At 47.6% G+C, this 17,584-nt stretch overlaps 1 protein-coding gene across 5 annotated transcripts in view; it reads right to left on the bottom strand.

The window, feature by feature from the left end:
• Positions 1–1,713: 1,713 nt before the first annotated feature.
• Positions 1,714–17,584, bottom strand: part of Rasgef1c (RasGEF domain family, member 1C) — a 79,055-nt gene continuing 63,184 nt past the window's right edge. For 4 of the 5 annotated variants that reach the window (XM_030246404.1, XM_030246405.1, NM_029004.1 and 1 more), the window contains 8 exons: positions 14,511–14,600; positions 12,339–12,441; positions 11,814–11,893; positions 11,636–11,731; positions 10,473–10,568; positions 6,187–6,310; positions 3,457–3,529; positions 1,714–2,442 (listed from right to left, as the gene is read on the bottom strand). In XM_030246404.1, coding sequence (XP_030102264.1) covers positions 2,418–2,442; positions 3,457–3,529; positions 6,187–6,310; positions 10,473–10,568; positions 11,636–11,731; positions 11,814–11,893; positions 12,339–12,441; positions 14,511–14,600 — 687 coding nt within the window. In that variant the 3' untranslated portion in view covers positions 1,714–2,417. The remainder of the gene's footprint in view (positions 2,443–3,456; positions 3,530–6,186; positions 6,311–10,472; positions 10,569–11,635; positions 11,732–11,813; positions 11,894–12,338; positions 12,442–14,510; positions 14,601–17,584) is intronic. The other variant, XM_006534378.3, reaches the window with a different exon arrangement.

Genomic DNA, 17,584 nt, shown 5'->3' with positions numbered 1-17,584 from the left:
GTTGCAAAGCTTGTCACAAAAGCCTCTACTTCCTGTCTCCCAGCTTTCTCCCTTATCTCTACTCCGCAGAGGCCTTCTGCAGTTACAGGAGCGCCTCACCTGCCAGCCTACTCTTTACTGAGGCTTCTCCTGGTGCCCTGTTGTCTCCCTTGCCCCACCCCCAGCCCCTCTCTTACTGCCAGCCCACTCTCTCTCCAAGGCTTCATTTTCTTGTGTTGGAGTGTTGAGCCTTGTCATTTACTTGGTGGCATGTACCTTGCTGTAGGAACATATGCTGGTGGAGCTTTGAGCAGGACTCCTGAGCCATGCTGGTGGGGTATGGCTAGCCACAGCCACCATTGGGGGTCATGGGAATTTCTTCTTATCAGGGCCTAAAGCACCCTTATCGCAGCTGTGGAGGTTGAGCCCTGTGACAACCGAGTTTAGATTCTTATTTAGGAATGCTGGTCTGGTTCCAATCTTTTCTCTCTCAAACAGCTCTGCAGCAAAAGTCTGTGAGCCTAGTGGCCAGATGAGTCACTAGGGGTGGCAGCCACAGGCAGCAAACATTTGTAATTTTGGTGGCATCTCTCCACTGTGGTTTGGCTACTGTGTTACCACCCAGAGCTCCGTGGGTTAGAGGCTTGGTACCTGGATGTTGGCACTGCAGAGTGTAAAGCTACCTTTTTGTTTTGTTTTGTTGTTTTTCAAGACGGGGTTTCTCTGTGTAGCCCTGGCTGTCCTGGAACTTGCTCTGTAGATCAGGCTGGCCTCGAACTCACAGAGATCTGCCTGCTTTTGCCTTCTGAGTGCCTGGGTTAAAGGTGTGTGCCACCCCACCCCCCAGCAGGTTCAAGAGCTTTAAGAGGAACATCCTAATTCGGTCTCTGTGGCAGTCAAGGGTATGACTCTCTCTGTGAGGCCTCTTGGTGATTATGGGGAGGAGCTCTCGGGCACTGTGTAGAGTTCGTAATCCTTTACTCTCGTAATCCTCCAACATTGCAATCTGCCCTGTATGTCACAGCAAGACACTTCCCAGAGCTGAGTCAATTCAGGTGCCGTGTCCCTGGCCTTCTGTGACCCAACCAGACCTCCTCATTAAGTTAGCTTCTTCAAGTATTTTGTCAAATGGTTAAACAGTGACTGACACCCTGTCAAAGTCACATCTTTGGAATGTGTCAATGTACACTATAAACAGTGACACTTGGGCAGAGTTCACAGAAGGCTAGATGCAGACAAGTCAATGGGTACAATGAAGGCCCAAGGGCTGATGCATGCCCCAAACCCCAGGGGACCTGAGGGGGAGGAGTTACAGGAGGCAGAGAAGACCATCTTGGCCGGATGCTGCCAGAACCCTTTCAGAATTCTAAGGATTCCCCACAGGCCCCTGAAGTTGTCTGTGTGGCCAGGAGGCAGGGACAGAGACAGGGTCTCATTTGAGCTCAACAACTGGTCACTGGCTGGCTAGCGAGCTCCAGGGAGCTGTGCATTTCTGCCCACCCAACACCAGGTCTACAGATGTGCTCCACCAACACCTGGCTTTTACACAGTTGCTGAGGACCCAACCTCAAGTCCTCATGTTGGTACTTCACCGAGAGAGAGAGCGCCATCTTCCAGCTTCACGCCCTGTTCCAAAAGTATATTACTACATTCCCAGGGATGATCCGGGAACCCCGCACCCTGCTCTGTTGAAGTTCATCTTGGGCCTAAGGATCAGACATATGGACACTCATGTGCAGGACGGGCGTACAAACATGTGTTTACTCCAACTCTAAAGTTTACAAGGGAGCTAGGCAGCAGGTTGTAATATACACATTGCCGACTCCATGACTCTGGTTTGTTTCAGTGACTTGTTTCACGGCTGTCGCCAGAGGGCTATCCTGATACCAGCAGGATGCAGAAGGAGATGGTGACTGCAGAAACAAGTCCTCTGGGAAGGACAGGATTGGGGACCCTCAGCAGAATGCCAGGGGCTAGCGTGGGCTCAGGGCTGGTGCAGGGACATCTCATGTTGTGCCACGATGCCTGCTGCAGTTACAGAGGCTCTCAAGCCACCTGGTGACAGACAGTGGTGTCACTCTCCACAGCACATGGCACTCAACAAGATCATGTGATTGCAGTCACCCAGCCATCCAGGTAGTGCTGTGTCCCTGTCCAGAATGGACAGATTGACTATGTGACCCACTTGGTCATAAAGGCAATGTTTGCCCAAGGCATGTCACCCATGCTCTTGGAGGCCCTGCCAAGTCAGCTGGGGCTGAGGTCCCGAGAAAGGTTTCCTGTGCCCACATGGCCTTTGTGGCAGGTACCAGGCCACAGCATCTGGTTTGCAAAGTAATGAGGCTTTGCGTCAACCTCTGCCCGTTGGGCTGTCTGTGACAGGGTTGGGACTGCCTGTGTCAGCTCCGTTGTTTTCTCTTCCTCTGTGTCAGGGCTTCTCATGTCTTCCCCAGAATAGAAGATCTGCAGATTTAAACACATAGGAGAGTAAGGTAAGACCCTTCCTATGGCCAAGATGCTTCACCAGAGGCCACCTTCTCAGCACGATAGAGGTGGCCAGAGAGAGGTGGCAAATGCTTTCAGCTTAGCTCTCTAAGCTCACTGCTTGCTTTGGGCTTCCATCCGGCTGTGTTAGCATGCTGAACAAACAGGAGGTAGTGTGTGCAGTGTGTGTGTGCATGTGTGTGCAGTGTGTGCGCGTGCATGTCCGTGTATGTGCGTGTGTGTGTGCGTGTGTGTGTGTGTGTGTGTGTGTGTGTAGTATGCCTGTGTGTGTGCGTGTGTGTAGTATGCCTGTGTGTGTGCGTGTGTGTGTGTGCATGTGTGTGCAGTGTGTGTGCATGTGTGTGCAGTGTGTGTGCATGCATGTCCATGTATGTGTGTGTGTGTGTATGTGTAGTGTGCCTGTGTGTGTGCATGTGTGTGTAGTATGCCTGTGTGTGTCTGTGTGTGTGTGTGTGTATGCATGTGCATATCTGTTATTTTTGGCATAAAAATACAGACTAGAGCCAGGCAATGGTGATACATGCCTTTTAATCCCAGCACTCAGAAGGCAAAGGCAGTTGAATCTTGGCCAACCTGGTCTACAGAGTGAGTTCCACAATGGCCAGGGCCACATAGGGAAACCCTGTCTTGAAAAACCAAAACCAACCAACCAAACAACCAACCAAACAAAGTCAGTCAGTCAGTCAGTCAGCCAGTCAGTCAGTCAGCCAGTCAGTCAGTCCGGGCCCTGGGATATGCATCCTGACCATCCCACAGAGATGCAACCAGGCACTAGGGGTCATTGGCTCAGTCTCCTTCCAATACTTGGGTTCTGCCCTGATCCCTCTGGTCCCTGGCCTGCCTCTTCCCTCCTCACAGGGAGGAGCTTAACAAGCCAATACCTTCCAAGCCCCTCAGCTCCTCCCGGTCTCAAGTAGCCCAGTTGTCTCCCTCCAGCCATCTTGCATGCCCCTTCCTGGAGCACAGACCCACCTTAGAGATTTCCACCTCTCCTTTTCTGTCTGGCTCTCTGGGCTCTCGCTTTCATAGGAAGCCAAATACAAACCTGAACCAAAACGAAAATGAAATTATGCACTGACGGTGGGTGACCACAACTCCTTCTTTACCCAGAACTTGACCTTTCGTTTGTGAATTAAACGTCTCATTTGGAGGTCACGGTCCACAGGCCATTTTAAAAAATAACACGCAGAGATTCCATGGCTCCTGTACCCAGTTTCCCCCAGCAGTGCCCATGTGCAAAACACGTCCTTCACTCACGATGGTTTAATGTTCAGGTTTTCTCCTCATGATGCTGTAAGGTGACACATTTAGAAGATAACACAGTCTGAAATTTGAATTTGGAGTTTTCCCTTGGTTAGCATAAGAAGTGCACTCCTCTCTGTGGGCTGCAGCCACTTCCTATCAGCCATGGGACTCCAATATATACAGTGTATCATATTTAAAAAACAACATGGGCTATTCCATATGTAGTGATATAATGTGTTATGTTAGACCAGGCATGGTGGCTCATCTTTAATCCCAGCACTCGGATAACAGGGGCAGTCAGATTTCTGTGAGTTCAAGGCCAGCCTGGTCTACAGAGAAAGTTGCATGGCATTTGGGGGTACATAGTGAGACCCTGTCTCAAACAAAACAAAACAAAGCTCAAAAAGCAAAAGCTGCCTTTGTGTTAGATGACTGTGCTCTACTGGACCGTGAACATCCTAAGCACATTAGCAGCAGGCTGGACCAAGCTGTGACAATCTGTAGGCTAGGGTACTAGAGATGTGTTTTTGACTGATGGTATTTCCAACGTAGGATGGGTTTACAGGGATGCAATTCCACCATGAATTGAAGTACCCTGGTACAGTCCATAATTAGGACAATGACATGGGTGGAGTTTAGGCACAGGACATTTCCATAAGGACCAGAGCATCCATGGCAAAAGTGCCTGTTTAGAGTCACAGCCACTTCCTTCATTGCCCCATGGTTTTCCTTTACCCTCCTCACCCTTATACTCCCCCCCCCTTTTCTTTCTGTGATGTTGGGGATTGAACCCAGGGCAACATTTTACCATCACGCTACATCCCAGCTGCTCTCCCTTTTCTTAACTTCTGACAATCACTAATCTGTTCCCCATTCCTTCTTGTTTGTTTGTTTGTTTGTTTTTTGTTTTTCAAGACAGGGTTTTTCTGTGTAGCCCTGGCTGTCCTAGAACTCACTCTGTAGACCAGGCTGGCCTCGAACTAAGAAATCTGCCTGCCTTTGCCTACCGAGTGCTGGGATTAAAGGCATGCACCACCACTGCCTGGCCTCCATTTCTTTCTTTAGTAATTTGAAGAAAATTATATAGTCATATATATGTATATGTATATGTATATGTATATGTATATGTATATGTATATATATGAATAGACTGGAGACTCATCCGTGGGTGGCATGTAGGGGCATATCACAGTTCATTTAACCATTCACCCACTGACAGACACTGGGGTTGTTTTCAGTTTGAGGTGGTTACAAAGGATACTGACTGTTTGTTTGTATCTCAGTGAGCATGGATATCATTTATCTAAAATAAATCAATGCCCAGGAGTGCAATTTCTTGGTTATATAATGTTAATGGTTCTTAGTTTTATAAGAAGCTCTTGGTCCATTGGGCACTCTGACTATAATCCCAACACTGGGGGACCCGAGTGTGAGTTTGGAGTTAGTCCAGGCTATGTAAGTTCTAGGCTAACCTGAGCTACATAGTGAGGTTCTACTTCAACAAACAAAAGAAAACAATTATCTAGGTAACCACAAAGAGCGAAGCAAGCAAACCCCAAACCAAGACCTCTTTGTCTACACAGACGCTTCCTGGGTTATGTCATGGCTATGGCCCAATAAAGCCCTGCAAAGTGAAACTGTTGCAGCTAAGGCAGTGTGCTTAACAAGCTAGACCTGGTGTTCCAAGCTGTAATTTCAGCTGCTTTGGGGGCTGGTGGAGAAGGACCACAAGGTCAGGTTTGCTTGGGCTACAAAATGAGTTCAAAGTCATCCTGGGCAACTTAGTGAGACCCTGCTTCAAGTTCAAAAATAAAGAAGAGGCCTGGGGATATAGCTCAGTGTTACGACACTTGCCCAGTGGTGCATGAGGCCGTGGGTTCCACAGTTTCCAGAAATCAATGTCTCGTGCCGGTGTGGATCACACCCACCACACATGCACCATCTGTGGAAAACCTGTACCCAAGCCGGCACTCAGGTCTCCTCGTGTGAACCCTAGTGCTCACCCCCGCTAAGTTTTGATTAATGAGGAAACCAGAGGACGTTGGTGCTGAAGCGGAGCTATGCCCTACTCTACTTCTCTCCCATATAGCTTAGGACTCTGACACTGTGGAAAGACAACCGTCCTCCCTTATTCTTGTAACACAGCACGCTCATGGCAGATAGATAGGCTGTTCATGTTTAGAATGGCCAACAATAATCAAACCATGTTCATGGAAGAATTGAACTCAGGTCTCCTTGAGGTGCTAGCTAGCCTGCAAGCTGTTGAGTTGGTCTAGTACTCCTTAGGAGTGTGCAACTGGGTGCTTCTCAGACAAGGGAATATATACCTTCTCTATTCCACGCTGGGCCCAGCAAGTATGTGTGAGATGTACTCCAGCCCTGGTGTCCCTGCATAGTGACTAAGAGACCATGGGACAGTCCTATTGCCTGGGTGTTGAGGCCATGGGCCCACCTTACCGTCTTCGCTGAAGATGGGGGCAGTGTACAGGTAATGGGTGATGCTCGGATCTTGCTCGAAAGGACATTCCACTTGTTTCCAAGTAATGAATTCTCCAACCTGCTTGGCCAGTTCCAGAAATTTCTGTCAGGTTTACAGAGACACAAAAAGGAGCAAAGTGAGCAAGATCCCTTGGGTCATCACCCTTCTTGCAGATCTGAGAAGGAACATGGGACCATAGGTGGCAGCAGAACCTAGGAAGGATGCTGAGTGTTCTGTGAGAAACTTGCCAAGTATCCCTTTTAGAATCTGGGACACCTGTCACCTTAGGCTCCCAGCATCCCCACCAAGGGGTGGCAGCCATTGGCTCACAGCTTTTTGAGACAGTGTCTCACCACGTAGCCAGGGCTGGCCTGGAAGTACCTGTGTACATCACGTTAGCTTCGAACTCATAGAGATCCTCCTGCCTCTGACTCCAAAATGCTTGAATGAAAGGTGTGTACCCCCATACCTGGCTGCCCCTAGCCTTTGCCTAAATGTAGCAAGAATGCAAATAGCTTTATTTGAATTTATTTTTGTGTTTTTCTTTGAGAAAAAGTGACACAAGCTGGTTGACTTATAGGGTGATGTAAATGCAGTTCAGTAAATCTATTTAGATAAAATTGCCTGGTGTGGTGGCACACACCCTTAATCCCAGCACTTGGGAGGCAGAGGCAGGCAGATTTCTGAGTTCAAGGCCAGCCTGGTCTACAAAGTGAGTTCCAAGACAGCCAGGGCTACACAGAGAAACCCTGTCTCGAAAAAAAAAGTAGTTTAAAAAGATTTGCATTATTTTTAATTATGTGTATACATGTGGGTATATGAACATGAGTGCAGATGCCCACAGAGGCCAGCAGAGGGTGCTCTGACCCTTGGAGCTGGAGTTGGAGGCAGCTGTGAGCCTCCTGAACATGATGTTGGGGACTGAACTGGGGGACTGTGGAAGAGCAGTGTTCTCAACTGCTGCTTCATCTATGAAGCCCAAGTAAATTCTTTCTAAATTCTTTCTAAAGATCTGTGACATTCTATTGTACACATATGTGTAGGCATATGCATGCACTGGCGCACAGGCGGAGGTCAGAGGACAGCTTGCAGGAATCAGTTCTATCTTTTACCCTGTATATCTTAGGGATGGAACTCAGGCCCACAGGCTTGGCAGCAAGCACCTTCATCCACTGAGCCATCTCAACAGCCCTAAGTAAATTCTTTTAAGTGTATTTTCAAATAGAATCATTTTTTGTTGTTGCTGTTATTTTGAGACAGGGTTTCTCTGCATAGTCCTGGCTGTCCTGGAACTCGCTCTGTAGACCAGGCTGGCCTCAAATTCACAGAAATCTGCCTGCCTTCTGAGTGCTGGGATTAAAGGTATGCACCACTGCTGTACAGCTTAGAATCATCTTTTAATATGCACAAGCGATTGGTTCTAGGCTCCCTTTATCCCTCCCCAAACCACAGAGCCTCTTGTCCCTTTTTAAAATGTGTATTTATTTCCATGTCACAGAGATAGCTTCTCTTGCATGCTTTAAACCATCTCCAGGTTCCTCCTAACACCTAGTATGACGTAATGCTATGCAAATGGAGTCTGTGTTCATTGTTCTGGGAACAGTGACAAGCAAACCAGTCTGTGTGTCTTCAGTACAGATGTAAATAAGAAATATTTTCCATCCACCGATGCAGAACCCATGGAAACAGAGGGCTGACGACATATGTGTTTAAAATTTAAAAGTCTGCTAACTTTCAAAAGGACTTTAAACACATAGCAGCCAGCTACGTTTGACTGTGAAATGCCCTCAGCAGGCTTCTCCAACTGGTGACACTGCTGGAAGGTTATGAAACCTCTGGGAGGTGGAGATTTGCTGAGGAAGTATGTCACTGGGGGTGACCTTGGAGGGTTGACAGCCTGGTCCCACTTGCTGTTTGGATGGCGCTTCTTGAGTGCAGATACGCTGTGTGTGTGTGTCAGCCAGCTTCCTGCTCTGCCCTCCGTGATGGACTCTCAACCCTTTGGAACCGTAAGCCAAACAAAACCCTTTCTCCTTTGTTTCTGTCAGCGTATTTTATCACAGATACAGTAAAGAAGGTAGGACAACGTCCAAAGCCATGTCTGGGCTGGAGAGCTTGCCCTGTTTCATCCCCTCAATCAGTCCTAGTAGGCAGGTCTAGTCCCTACCACATGCTCCCTCCGCATGTGGTCACATGAGTGGCTCACAGTCTCCCACAGCTCTGACTCTAAGGACACATGAGTGGCTCACAGTCTCCCACAGCTCTGACTCTAAGGACCAGTTGGAACAACAAGAAGAAATGATGGAGTCTTCACTCTCATTTATGTGTCAGGGTCACCAACAGAAAAAAACCCATCGCAGGTCCCTGGGCTCATCTATGTGGCCCCTAGGTAAGACCCTGGGACCACATGCTGGCCTAGACAGTCCTCTGGATCTGCCAACTTTGGGACAACCAGGCCTGTGTGTCACCTGGAATCTGTGCAGATACCAGGTATAGGCCAAAGAGCCCAGACTTGAGTTGTGGTCCTCATCAGCTGGGGACACTCACAGAGTTCTTGACAGCCTCCAGGACCTCTGTGTAGCCACAGCTGTGGCCCCACTGACAGAAGTAGGGGAATGGGCTTCCTACAGAGCAGTGGTCTCAGCCTTCCCAACACTGCGACCCTTTAATACAGTTCCTCATGCTGTGGGGCCCCAAACGTCAAATTATTTTCATTGCTATTTCGTAACTGTAATTTTGCTCCTGTTAGGAATCATAATGCAAATACCAGTTTTCTGGTGGTCTAAAGGAGACTCCTGAGAAAGGATTGTTCAATTCCCAAAGGGGCTGTGACACAGGTTGAGAACCACTGCTTTAGAGCAAATACTAGGTCCAGGATTTATGTTTGTTAGAGTAGAAGGCTAAGTGGGCCCCAGGAGGTTTGAAAGGTCCCACTGAACTTCATGTCTTGCTGTTTGCTGGACTCTGTCTGCAGAGCCCACCCACCACATCAGTATGTGGGTGGGCTCTTCTGAAGTGTCCAGGAACTCGGGTTCTCTGAGTGAGTGACCAATGCCTGGTCTGCTGTGGGAACCCCAGCAAATGGGGGTCTCTCTGCTTAGGAGGGCATAGGAACTTCCTGAAGGACATCTAATAAGGCTGGGGAGCTGAGGGAAACTCTTTGCTTCTGCCCTCTGTGGTTTCTGCTTCACACCTCCACCCTGCAGCTTGGGGACACTCCTTTTTGGGACCTGCCCTGGTTTTCTCATGTACTTTTGTGTGGTCTTTGAAGCACCTCACCAGCTGCCATTATAGATCTTCAGGGTTGGCTTTCTCTTCAAGGACCAAAATGGCTCAGCTCCCTGTGCTGAGAACAGTGCCCGGTATGGAGTGTTTGTTGGCCTGAGCCTTGGCCTCTCCCTCTGGCTGATGCTAGGGGACCTGGATGACCCCAGTCTGAAATGGCTGTAAACTGCTGCACCCTGCCTCTCCTGCAGCCCCCACGAATCTAGCTATCCAGGGGCTAGCAGTCCCATGCTGGCAACTTTTGTCTGTGTGTGTGTGTGTGTGTGTGACTACAGGTGCACTTGGGGAAGTAGAGGCCAGAGGTCAACTTCAGGTACTGTCTATTATGCTTTTTAAGATGGGGTCTCTCAGCCGGACGTGGTGGCGCACGCCTTTAATCCCAACACTCAGGAGGCAGAGACAGGTGGATTTCTGAGTTCAAGGCCAGCCTGGTCTACAGAGTGAGTTCCAGGACTGCCAGGGCTACACAGAGAAACCCTGTCTCGAAAAACAAACAAACAAACAAACAAACAAACAAACAAAACAAAACAACAACAACAAAAGATGGGGTCTTTCAGCTGGGCATGGAGGCACACACCTTTAATCCAAGCACTTGGGAGGTAGAGGCAGGTGGATCTCTGAGTTCCAGGACAGCCAGGGCTACACAGAGAAACACTGTCTGGAAAATCAAAACAAAGCAAGCAAGCAAGCAAGCAAACAAAAGACAAGAGTCTCTCACTGGCCTAGAACTAATGAATTAAGCTAGGCTGACTGTCCATAGACACTCAGAAATCCACGTCTCTCCTCCTCCCAGGACTGGGATTATAAACGGGTTCCAACAAACCCAGCGTTTCTTCCCATGGTTCTAGGGGCAGGACTTGGGTCCTCCTGCTTGCCTCACTTCATGCTGCGGCATCTCTTTAGCTGCCTCCCTTGTTTATGCTGGAAACATTTAGCAGCTGTCTCACTTACTGGCATCATTGAAAGCCCGTGGACTCACCTCAAAGTTGACATGCCCATTGGGAAGGCGGTTGGCACAGCCCTCATTGAGGAAGTAAATGTCCTTGATGAGCAGACTGAAGAAGGGGATGACGATCTAGAAGGGAGAAGGTGCGGATCATTGTAAAGGAACAGCCCCGAGGAGCACAGAGCTAGAGGGGGGCTCAGAGTACAGGCACATGAAGTGCCACCCTGCCCCATGGTCACCCAGCATCAGTGAGGATGGGAGAAAACCCCTGCAGAAATCCTCTGTTGCAAGTGACTTCTCCAAGTCACTTCTCAGAGGTGTCAGCCAGGCTTCTATACAGTCCACCCTAGAGTCTGACTCGTAAGCTGGGAGCCAGTACCCCTGAGGCTAAAACATAGCACCACTTGTGTCCTGGGCTCAGCAAAGCAGCCGATGCAGTATAACAAGGCCAGGGTATTCAAAGCTGTGCAGCATGGGGCTTGATACCTGGCTCTGCTACGGCCCCACAGTGCAACAGAAGGGTGAAGAATTCTCATGGGGCTCAGCAAATTCTCCAATTTGGCAGATGGGGATGCTGAAGCCCATCAGAGTTAAGTGGAAGGCTGGGAATCATGGAGCCTACCTGTTCTAGATGCTCAGTGGAGAGAATTTCCTGCCCTTGCTGTCTGGCTTTCTACTGTCCTGGCTCCTAGCTGCAGCAGGCTTACTAGGGCAGGGACTGGGCCAGGTGATTTGGTCCATCAGATTCCTGATTGCTACAGTTTGGATCATGTGTTTTCCAAAGGTCCCTATGACTATGACTTGGAAGCCAGGGAGGTATTCGTGGGAGGCCGGGGAAACATCAGGAGATGGAGTTTAGTGAGCAAGAGATCTTTAGTCACTGGGGACATGCCTTTGAATTCTGAGGGTGTTTTTTTTTTCTCCTCTTTTTGGCTCCCCTACCATCAAGTGAGCAATTTCATTTTATCATGTGTCTTAGCCATAAAAGGCCCACAGCAACAAAGTCAACCAATCAAGTACCGAAACCTCTGGGGCTTGCAGGCAAAAATCGAACCTTTTCGCGTTATAACTTGGTTGTGTCAGGTATTTGATTACAGTGACAGAAAGCTGAAGAGTATATTGATATGGCCCACCTGAAATAATATGGGCAGAGCTATAAAGGCTGAAACTTCTAAGCTGCGAAGGCTCTTTCCTACCTTCTCCCTGCTGCTGTGAGCAGTGAGTGAGCGGTGGGCTGCCCCACGCAGGGCTGTCCTATAGTTGCAGAAGTTCCCTGTTGGGTCCATCTGGTGCTGGAAGGAGACAGGGAGACATTGGAGTAGCCATATTCAGGGATCAGATGGCCACAACCCTTGGGCCAGCAACCCCGTTTACCTCCAGAATGAAGAATTTGGCTGTTTTCACTTTGGCCCAAGTCTTCTTCAGCCTGGAGACAGGGCTCATGTTCATGCCAGCTGGAAGAAGGTAAATAGAGCTGGGCGGGCTCCTTCAGCCTGGGCAGCCCCATAGGAAGAGTGGCCTTGGTGTGCCCTGAAGGTGGCTGAAGGGTAGCTGAGAGGGCAGGGTACTGGTGTACACTGTACTGAGGTGGACTTGGGTGCATGTAACTCTGACTGAGCCACCTACACGGGCCCACCATAGATAGCATCAATACTTATTTTGGTCCCATCCTCTGTCTGTGGGTGCACACTGCCAGACTCTTCAAATGCACCCCTTGGAGGTTGACCTTGCTTCAGATGGAACACCTCCATCATCAGCCTCTGGAGCTGGCCACCTAGCCCACAGCCACTCACTGCAGAGAAGACCCTAGACGTGCACCCCCTCCTGCCAGCCGTGTCCACTTTCACCTGTCTGGCGGTCCTCACACAGGGTATTCGAGGCCTGGGCAAGTTCACTCACAGATAATGGCCATGAGGGAGTTGAAGTTGCCGATGTTGAAGCACTCTCGGGCCACATCGATGAAGAACTCGATCACCTGCGCTCTCTGCTTCTTCTTGGCTGGCTGCGGAAAGGACAACCGAGCTTCAGTGGGCATGTGTTCCTCCCTCTTCAAACACCCCAATCAACCAGCCTGGCTCTCCTGTTCTTCTCAGAACCCATTCCACAGCTGAGAAGCCCAAGGTCCAGGGTCTTGCGACCCTTTGTAGCAGATGCAGCATACAGTGATGGGAATGTGGGAACAGGCTCAGGCCAGTACAATTCTGGCGCATCTTTCTTGTGTAGCCACACCATTGTCTCTCTAGCCACCAGGAAGTGACACTGTAGGTGCACCACCACAGCCCCTCCCCCAAGGAGTCCTCTCTGCTGCAGAGAGCCTCCCACCTGAGGCTTAATCCTGTCCTTCAAATAGCAACACTAACCGATGACGGTGACGGAGCCAGGTGATGTTTAGAGAAAAGCCGACCGTGTCAGTCTGTTATGAACACCACAGGTCAGTTTCTCCCTTAGCACAAACCTGACTGCCCTGTTCTCTTCTCAGCTGCTGACCCCTAATGAGCATTGACCCTTGACCCCAGGCTCTGGCTCAGCACCTGCATCCTGTGAGCCTAACTAGCCAGTCTGTCACAGTGTGCAACCGGACAGTGGTTCTCAACCTGTGGGTCGTGACCCACTGGGGTAAAATATCATATCCTGCATCTCAGATATTTATATCATGATTCATCACAATAGCAAAATTATAATTATGAGATAGCAAAAAAAATAATTTTATGGTTGGGGGATTACCACAACAGGAGCTGTATTAATGGGTCAGCATTAGGAAGGCTGAGAAGCATGGCCCGAGGATGAAGATGTATGTCCGGAGGACAGTGTCCTTGGTTTAATGGAAGGGTAGATGACAGGCAGGGTTTGGCCAGGCACCTCACCTCAGTGACAATGTGTCTAACACTAGGGTGACAGAGCTTCCTGTGACAGAAGCAGCCACTAGTCTGGACTTGTTTTGGAATTCAGCTTTTTAAAAATCTTGGCCCATCATCTTTTTATATTCAGAAAATAACAGATGAAATGTGCGCACCAGTGATTGATGGTTTGGGGAAAATTGTGTGTATCCTTCAGAACACCGAATAAACAAACACAGGCAAAACAAGGTCAATAGACACAGTGGAGCCTGTAGCGATCACCTGCTGCCCCTGCAAGTATCATTCACTAACTACGCAAACAACAGCATGGCTTTAGATTACACTGAAAACACAAATTTTAGAAAGTAATTGGGGCCTGGTATTAAATAAAGAAAAGATTTAGGAATAGATTTATTTCCAATCTCATCGTTGGCCTGGACTTTTTTTTTTTTCCATTTTTATTAGGTATTTAGCTCATTTACATTTCCAATGCTATACAAAAAGTCCCCAGCCCCCCCCCCAACTCCCCTACCCACCCACTCCCCCTTTTTGGCCCTGGCATTCCCCTGTACTGGGGCATATAAAGTTTGCAAGTCCAATGGGCCTCTCTTTGCAGTGATGGCCCACTAGGCCATCTTTTGACACATATGCAGCTAGAGACAAGAGCTCCGGGGTATTGCTTAGTTCATATTGTTGTTCCACCTATAGGGTTGCAGTTCCCTTTAGTTCCTTGGTTACTTTCTCTAGTTCCTCCATTGGGGGCCCTGTGGTCCATTCAATATATGTCAATAGTGTGAACATCCACTTCTGTGTTTGCTAGGCCCTGGCATAGTCTCACAAGAGACAGCTATATCTGGGTCCTTTCAGCAAAATCTTGCTAGTGTATGCAATGGTGTCAGCGTTTGGAAGCTGATCATGGGATGGATCTCTGGATATTGGCCTGGACTTTTAACATGCAATTTCTCAATTCTTAAAGGTTAGACCCTTTTTATCTCCAAGCCCCAAGTAAGCTACACACCCCAGCTGCCTGAGGCAGACAGGCCCAGATTGAGGCACACAGCAGCCAGCCCTCAGTCCTCAGCAAATCATCTACAGGGGACAATCACTTGAGGGAAGAGGTGAACCTGGTCTGGTCCAATGGTCCAGCCAAGCCCCTGGGCTTGGGAAGGTTGGGATTAGATACATCCCCAGGTAGCCTCTGGCTGGCAGGCAGGGCCAAGCTGGCTTTACTCACCATGCAGATTTCCGTTGCTACCAGGTAGCATAGTCTGTTGAACCACTTCACGTAGGCCTCAACGTTGTTCGTCTTGTCACTGAAGCGGGGCTAGGAAAGACATGCAGGCTGAGTCTCCTTGCTGATAACTTTTTAGAGCACAGAAACAGGTCATAGTCACTATAAAGAACCCGGACAATGGAAAAATCTCGAAGTCAACCAGAAACACAATGATCTGATGTGAAACCTCCTGGTCGTCTTCCTGGAGTCTGGAGGTCCTGGGCTTATCCGCAGAATCACAGTGGCAGGAGAAGGCAAAGAGGAGAGTTGGGTATAGAGCCCTGCAGTAGACTGCACACTCATGATGTGGGGGAGGTCCTTGGGTCCATCCACACCACCAGATGATGTACAAGTATATCAATTAATGAAGCTGTACTTTAATATTATGAGTATATACACAGAACCAATATTACCCATAGATTCTGTATTTACAAATTTGTGTACTACTTTCCCCCCCTCTTCCAATAGCTTGTATTGCTTTTCCGTTCAATGGTGTGCAGGCACAGCAAGCCAAAATATCGGAGCCATTTGCATGAGCATTTCCAGCTAAGACTGAACTAAATACAGCTGCTGTGTCTTGTTTCTGCTCATATTGTGTGCAAGGATCCTTCCCCCTGCCTCTGTTTAGTATCTCTTCGCTTTCCTTTTTTTGTTTTCTTTGGAGAACGGTTTCCATGTTTTGAAAGGATTCCAAGAATAATACTGGAGTGATATATTTTATTTCTAAAGCACACAAAGGCTATGGTGTCTCCTACAGAGAAAACGTGTACTAGATAGCTCTCATTTATCTATGACTTCTACAGACACGGATAGCCAAATAGAGAGAGATGGATAGATAGACAAGTGCATGGACAGATAGATCCAGAGACAGACGAGTAGGTAGACAGATTAGATACATACACAGATAAATATTTTCTTTATGTGGCTCTGGGGATTAAATTCATGCTAGGCAAGCATTCTACTCCTGAGCTCCATCTCAGACCCAGGCATGAGTTGGCCTGGCCATTTCTCTCCTTTCTTTACCTTTTTTCCATTTACTTCTTCTACTCATTGACAAGATTATCCTGGTAGTTTTAACATACACATTTCTTTACCTTAAGTTTAATCATTTAAACAATGGTCCATGTATTTACAATACATAGAATGTTCAGCCAGTGTGTGTGTGTGTGTGTGTGTGTGTGTGTGTGTGTGTGTGTGTGTATTACTGTGCATTACTAAGTTCAGTGTAGTCAGTAATGCACATTAGACTGGTGTCTTTTACACATGTGCACAGAACCACGGCTAGGTGTTGATTGCTTGTAGAAAATATTGAGAACAGAACCTGATGCTGCATTCCCCCCCAGGAGCAATGGCTTAGGATTTGCTAATTTGACATTCGTGTTGGTGTTCTAGAACATAATTAATGGGAATAACAAAATCAACTCTATGTATGTATGTATGTATGTTTGTATGTGTATCTATATGTATAGATTTCCATTTGAATCTTTTCCTGAGTAATAAATATTTGGGGAAAAATTCAATCTATGCTGAACATTCTATGTATTGTAAATTCATGGACCATTGTTTAAATGATTAAATTTAAGGTAAAGAAATGTGAATGTTAAAACTACCAGGATAAATTCAATGAGTAGAAGAGATAGATGGAAAAAAGGTAAAGAAAGGAGAGAAAAAGAAACAGGAAGTCAAGGAAGATGATGCCAAATACCACAGGGGTAGGTGAGGACCGACCCTTGCAGATCAGCAACTACAGTCAAATCTAAGTCCAGGATGTAAATAAAAGAGAAGTAGGAAATTGCTCATTTGGCAAATATCACTCAGCTATTCGGAGGATTCCAACTTTGAGGGTTCAACTAAGACTTTTCAGCATTATGGTGGGCTTATCAGGACAGAGCCCCATTGAAGATAAGGGAGGACCTGTGACAGTTGGAAAGGTTTTAAGGCAAAAAAAATATTCTGAGGGAAAAGCACTATAGAAATAAGTAAAGGGTAACCACACAGTGATAAGAGGTTCAATTCATTAGGAAAATATCACGTTTGTGCTAAGTAACATGTCTTCAAAATATGGAGTTAGGACTGAGGAGGTGACTCATTAGGTAAAGTGCTTTCCAGACAAACATGAAGACCTGAGTCTGATGCCCAGAATCTCTCTCTTTCTCTCTCTCTCACACACACACACACACACACACACACACACACACTCAAGCACACAATACACTCAAACACACACTCAAGGACACACACACTCAAGCACACACACACTCACACACACACACTCAAGCACACAATACACTCAAACTCACACTCAAGGATACATACACTCAAGCACACACACACTCTCAAGCACACACACACTCACACACACACACTCAAGCACACAATACACTCAAACTCACACTCAAGGACACATACACTCAAGCACACACACACTCTCAAGCACACACACACTCACACACACACACATGCATACATACACTCAAGCACAGACACATGCACAAGCACGCATGCTCATGCACAGGCACACACCAAGCTTGGTCGCATTCACTTGGAATCCCAGTGATGTGATTGTTATATTGATGAAGAGACAGAAATAAATCACAAAGACTAGTAATGGGACTCCGACATGGATGCAGAAATCTAAAAGGATAGTTGTCGGTGAGTAACTCTGTATCTGTAAACAGGAAAATTTAAGGGAAAAGGTTAAGTTATTGAGACAATATAAAAAGTTACAAAGTAACTTAAGAGAAAAGAGAAAAGCAGACAGAGTTCAGCTACCCAGGAGGCCGAGGCAGAGGGAGCCTAAGTTCAAGGCCTAGCTGAACTAGTTAGTGAGCCTGTCACAAAATAACAAAACGCAAATGGGAGACTTGGGAGTGTAGCTCCAGGGTAGAGGTCCTGCTTAGGCTATGGAACCTCCTAAGTTCCATCCTCAGAATTGCTTTGGGGCAGAGGATAGAAAACCTAAACAGCCATATGGTTACTAAATAACAGTGAGATTAAACAAAGAAACAATCCAAGAAGAAAAACTTGACTGGGTT

This window comes from Mus musculus, chromosome 11 (assembly GCF_000001635.26).
Source record: "Mus musculus strain C57BL/6J chromosome 11, GRCm38.p6 C57BL/6J".
In the NCBI taxonomy this organism is placed as follows: Eukaryota; Metazoa; Chordata; class Mammalia; order Rodentia; family Muridae; genus Mus; species Mus musculus.
Note: the sequence above shows the minus strand (reverse complement) of the source record. Positions and strands in the feature narration are given on the sequence as shown.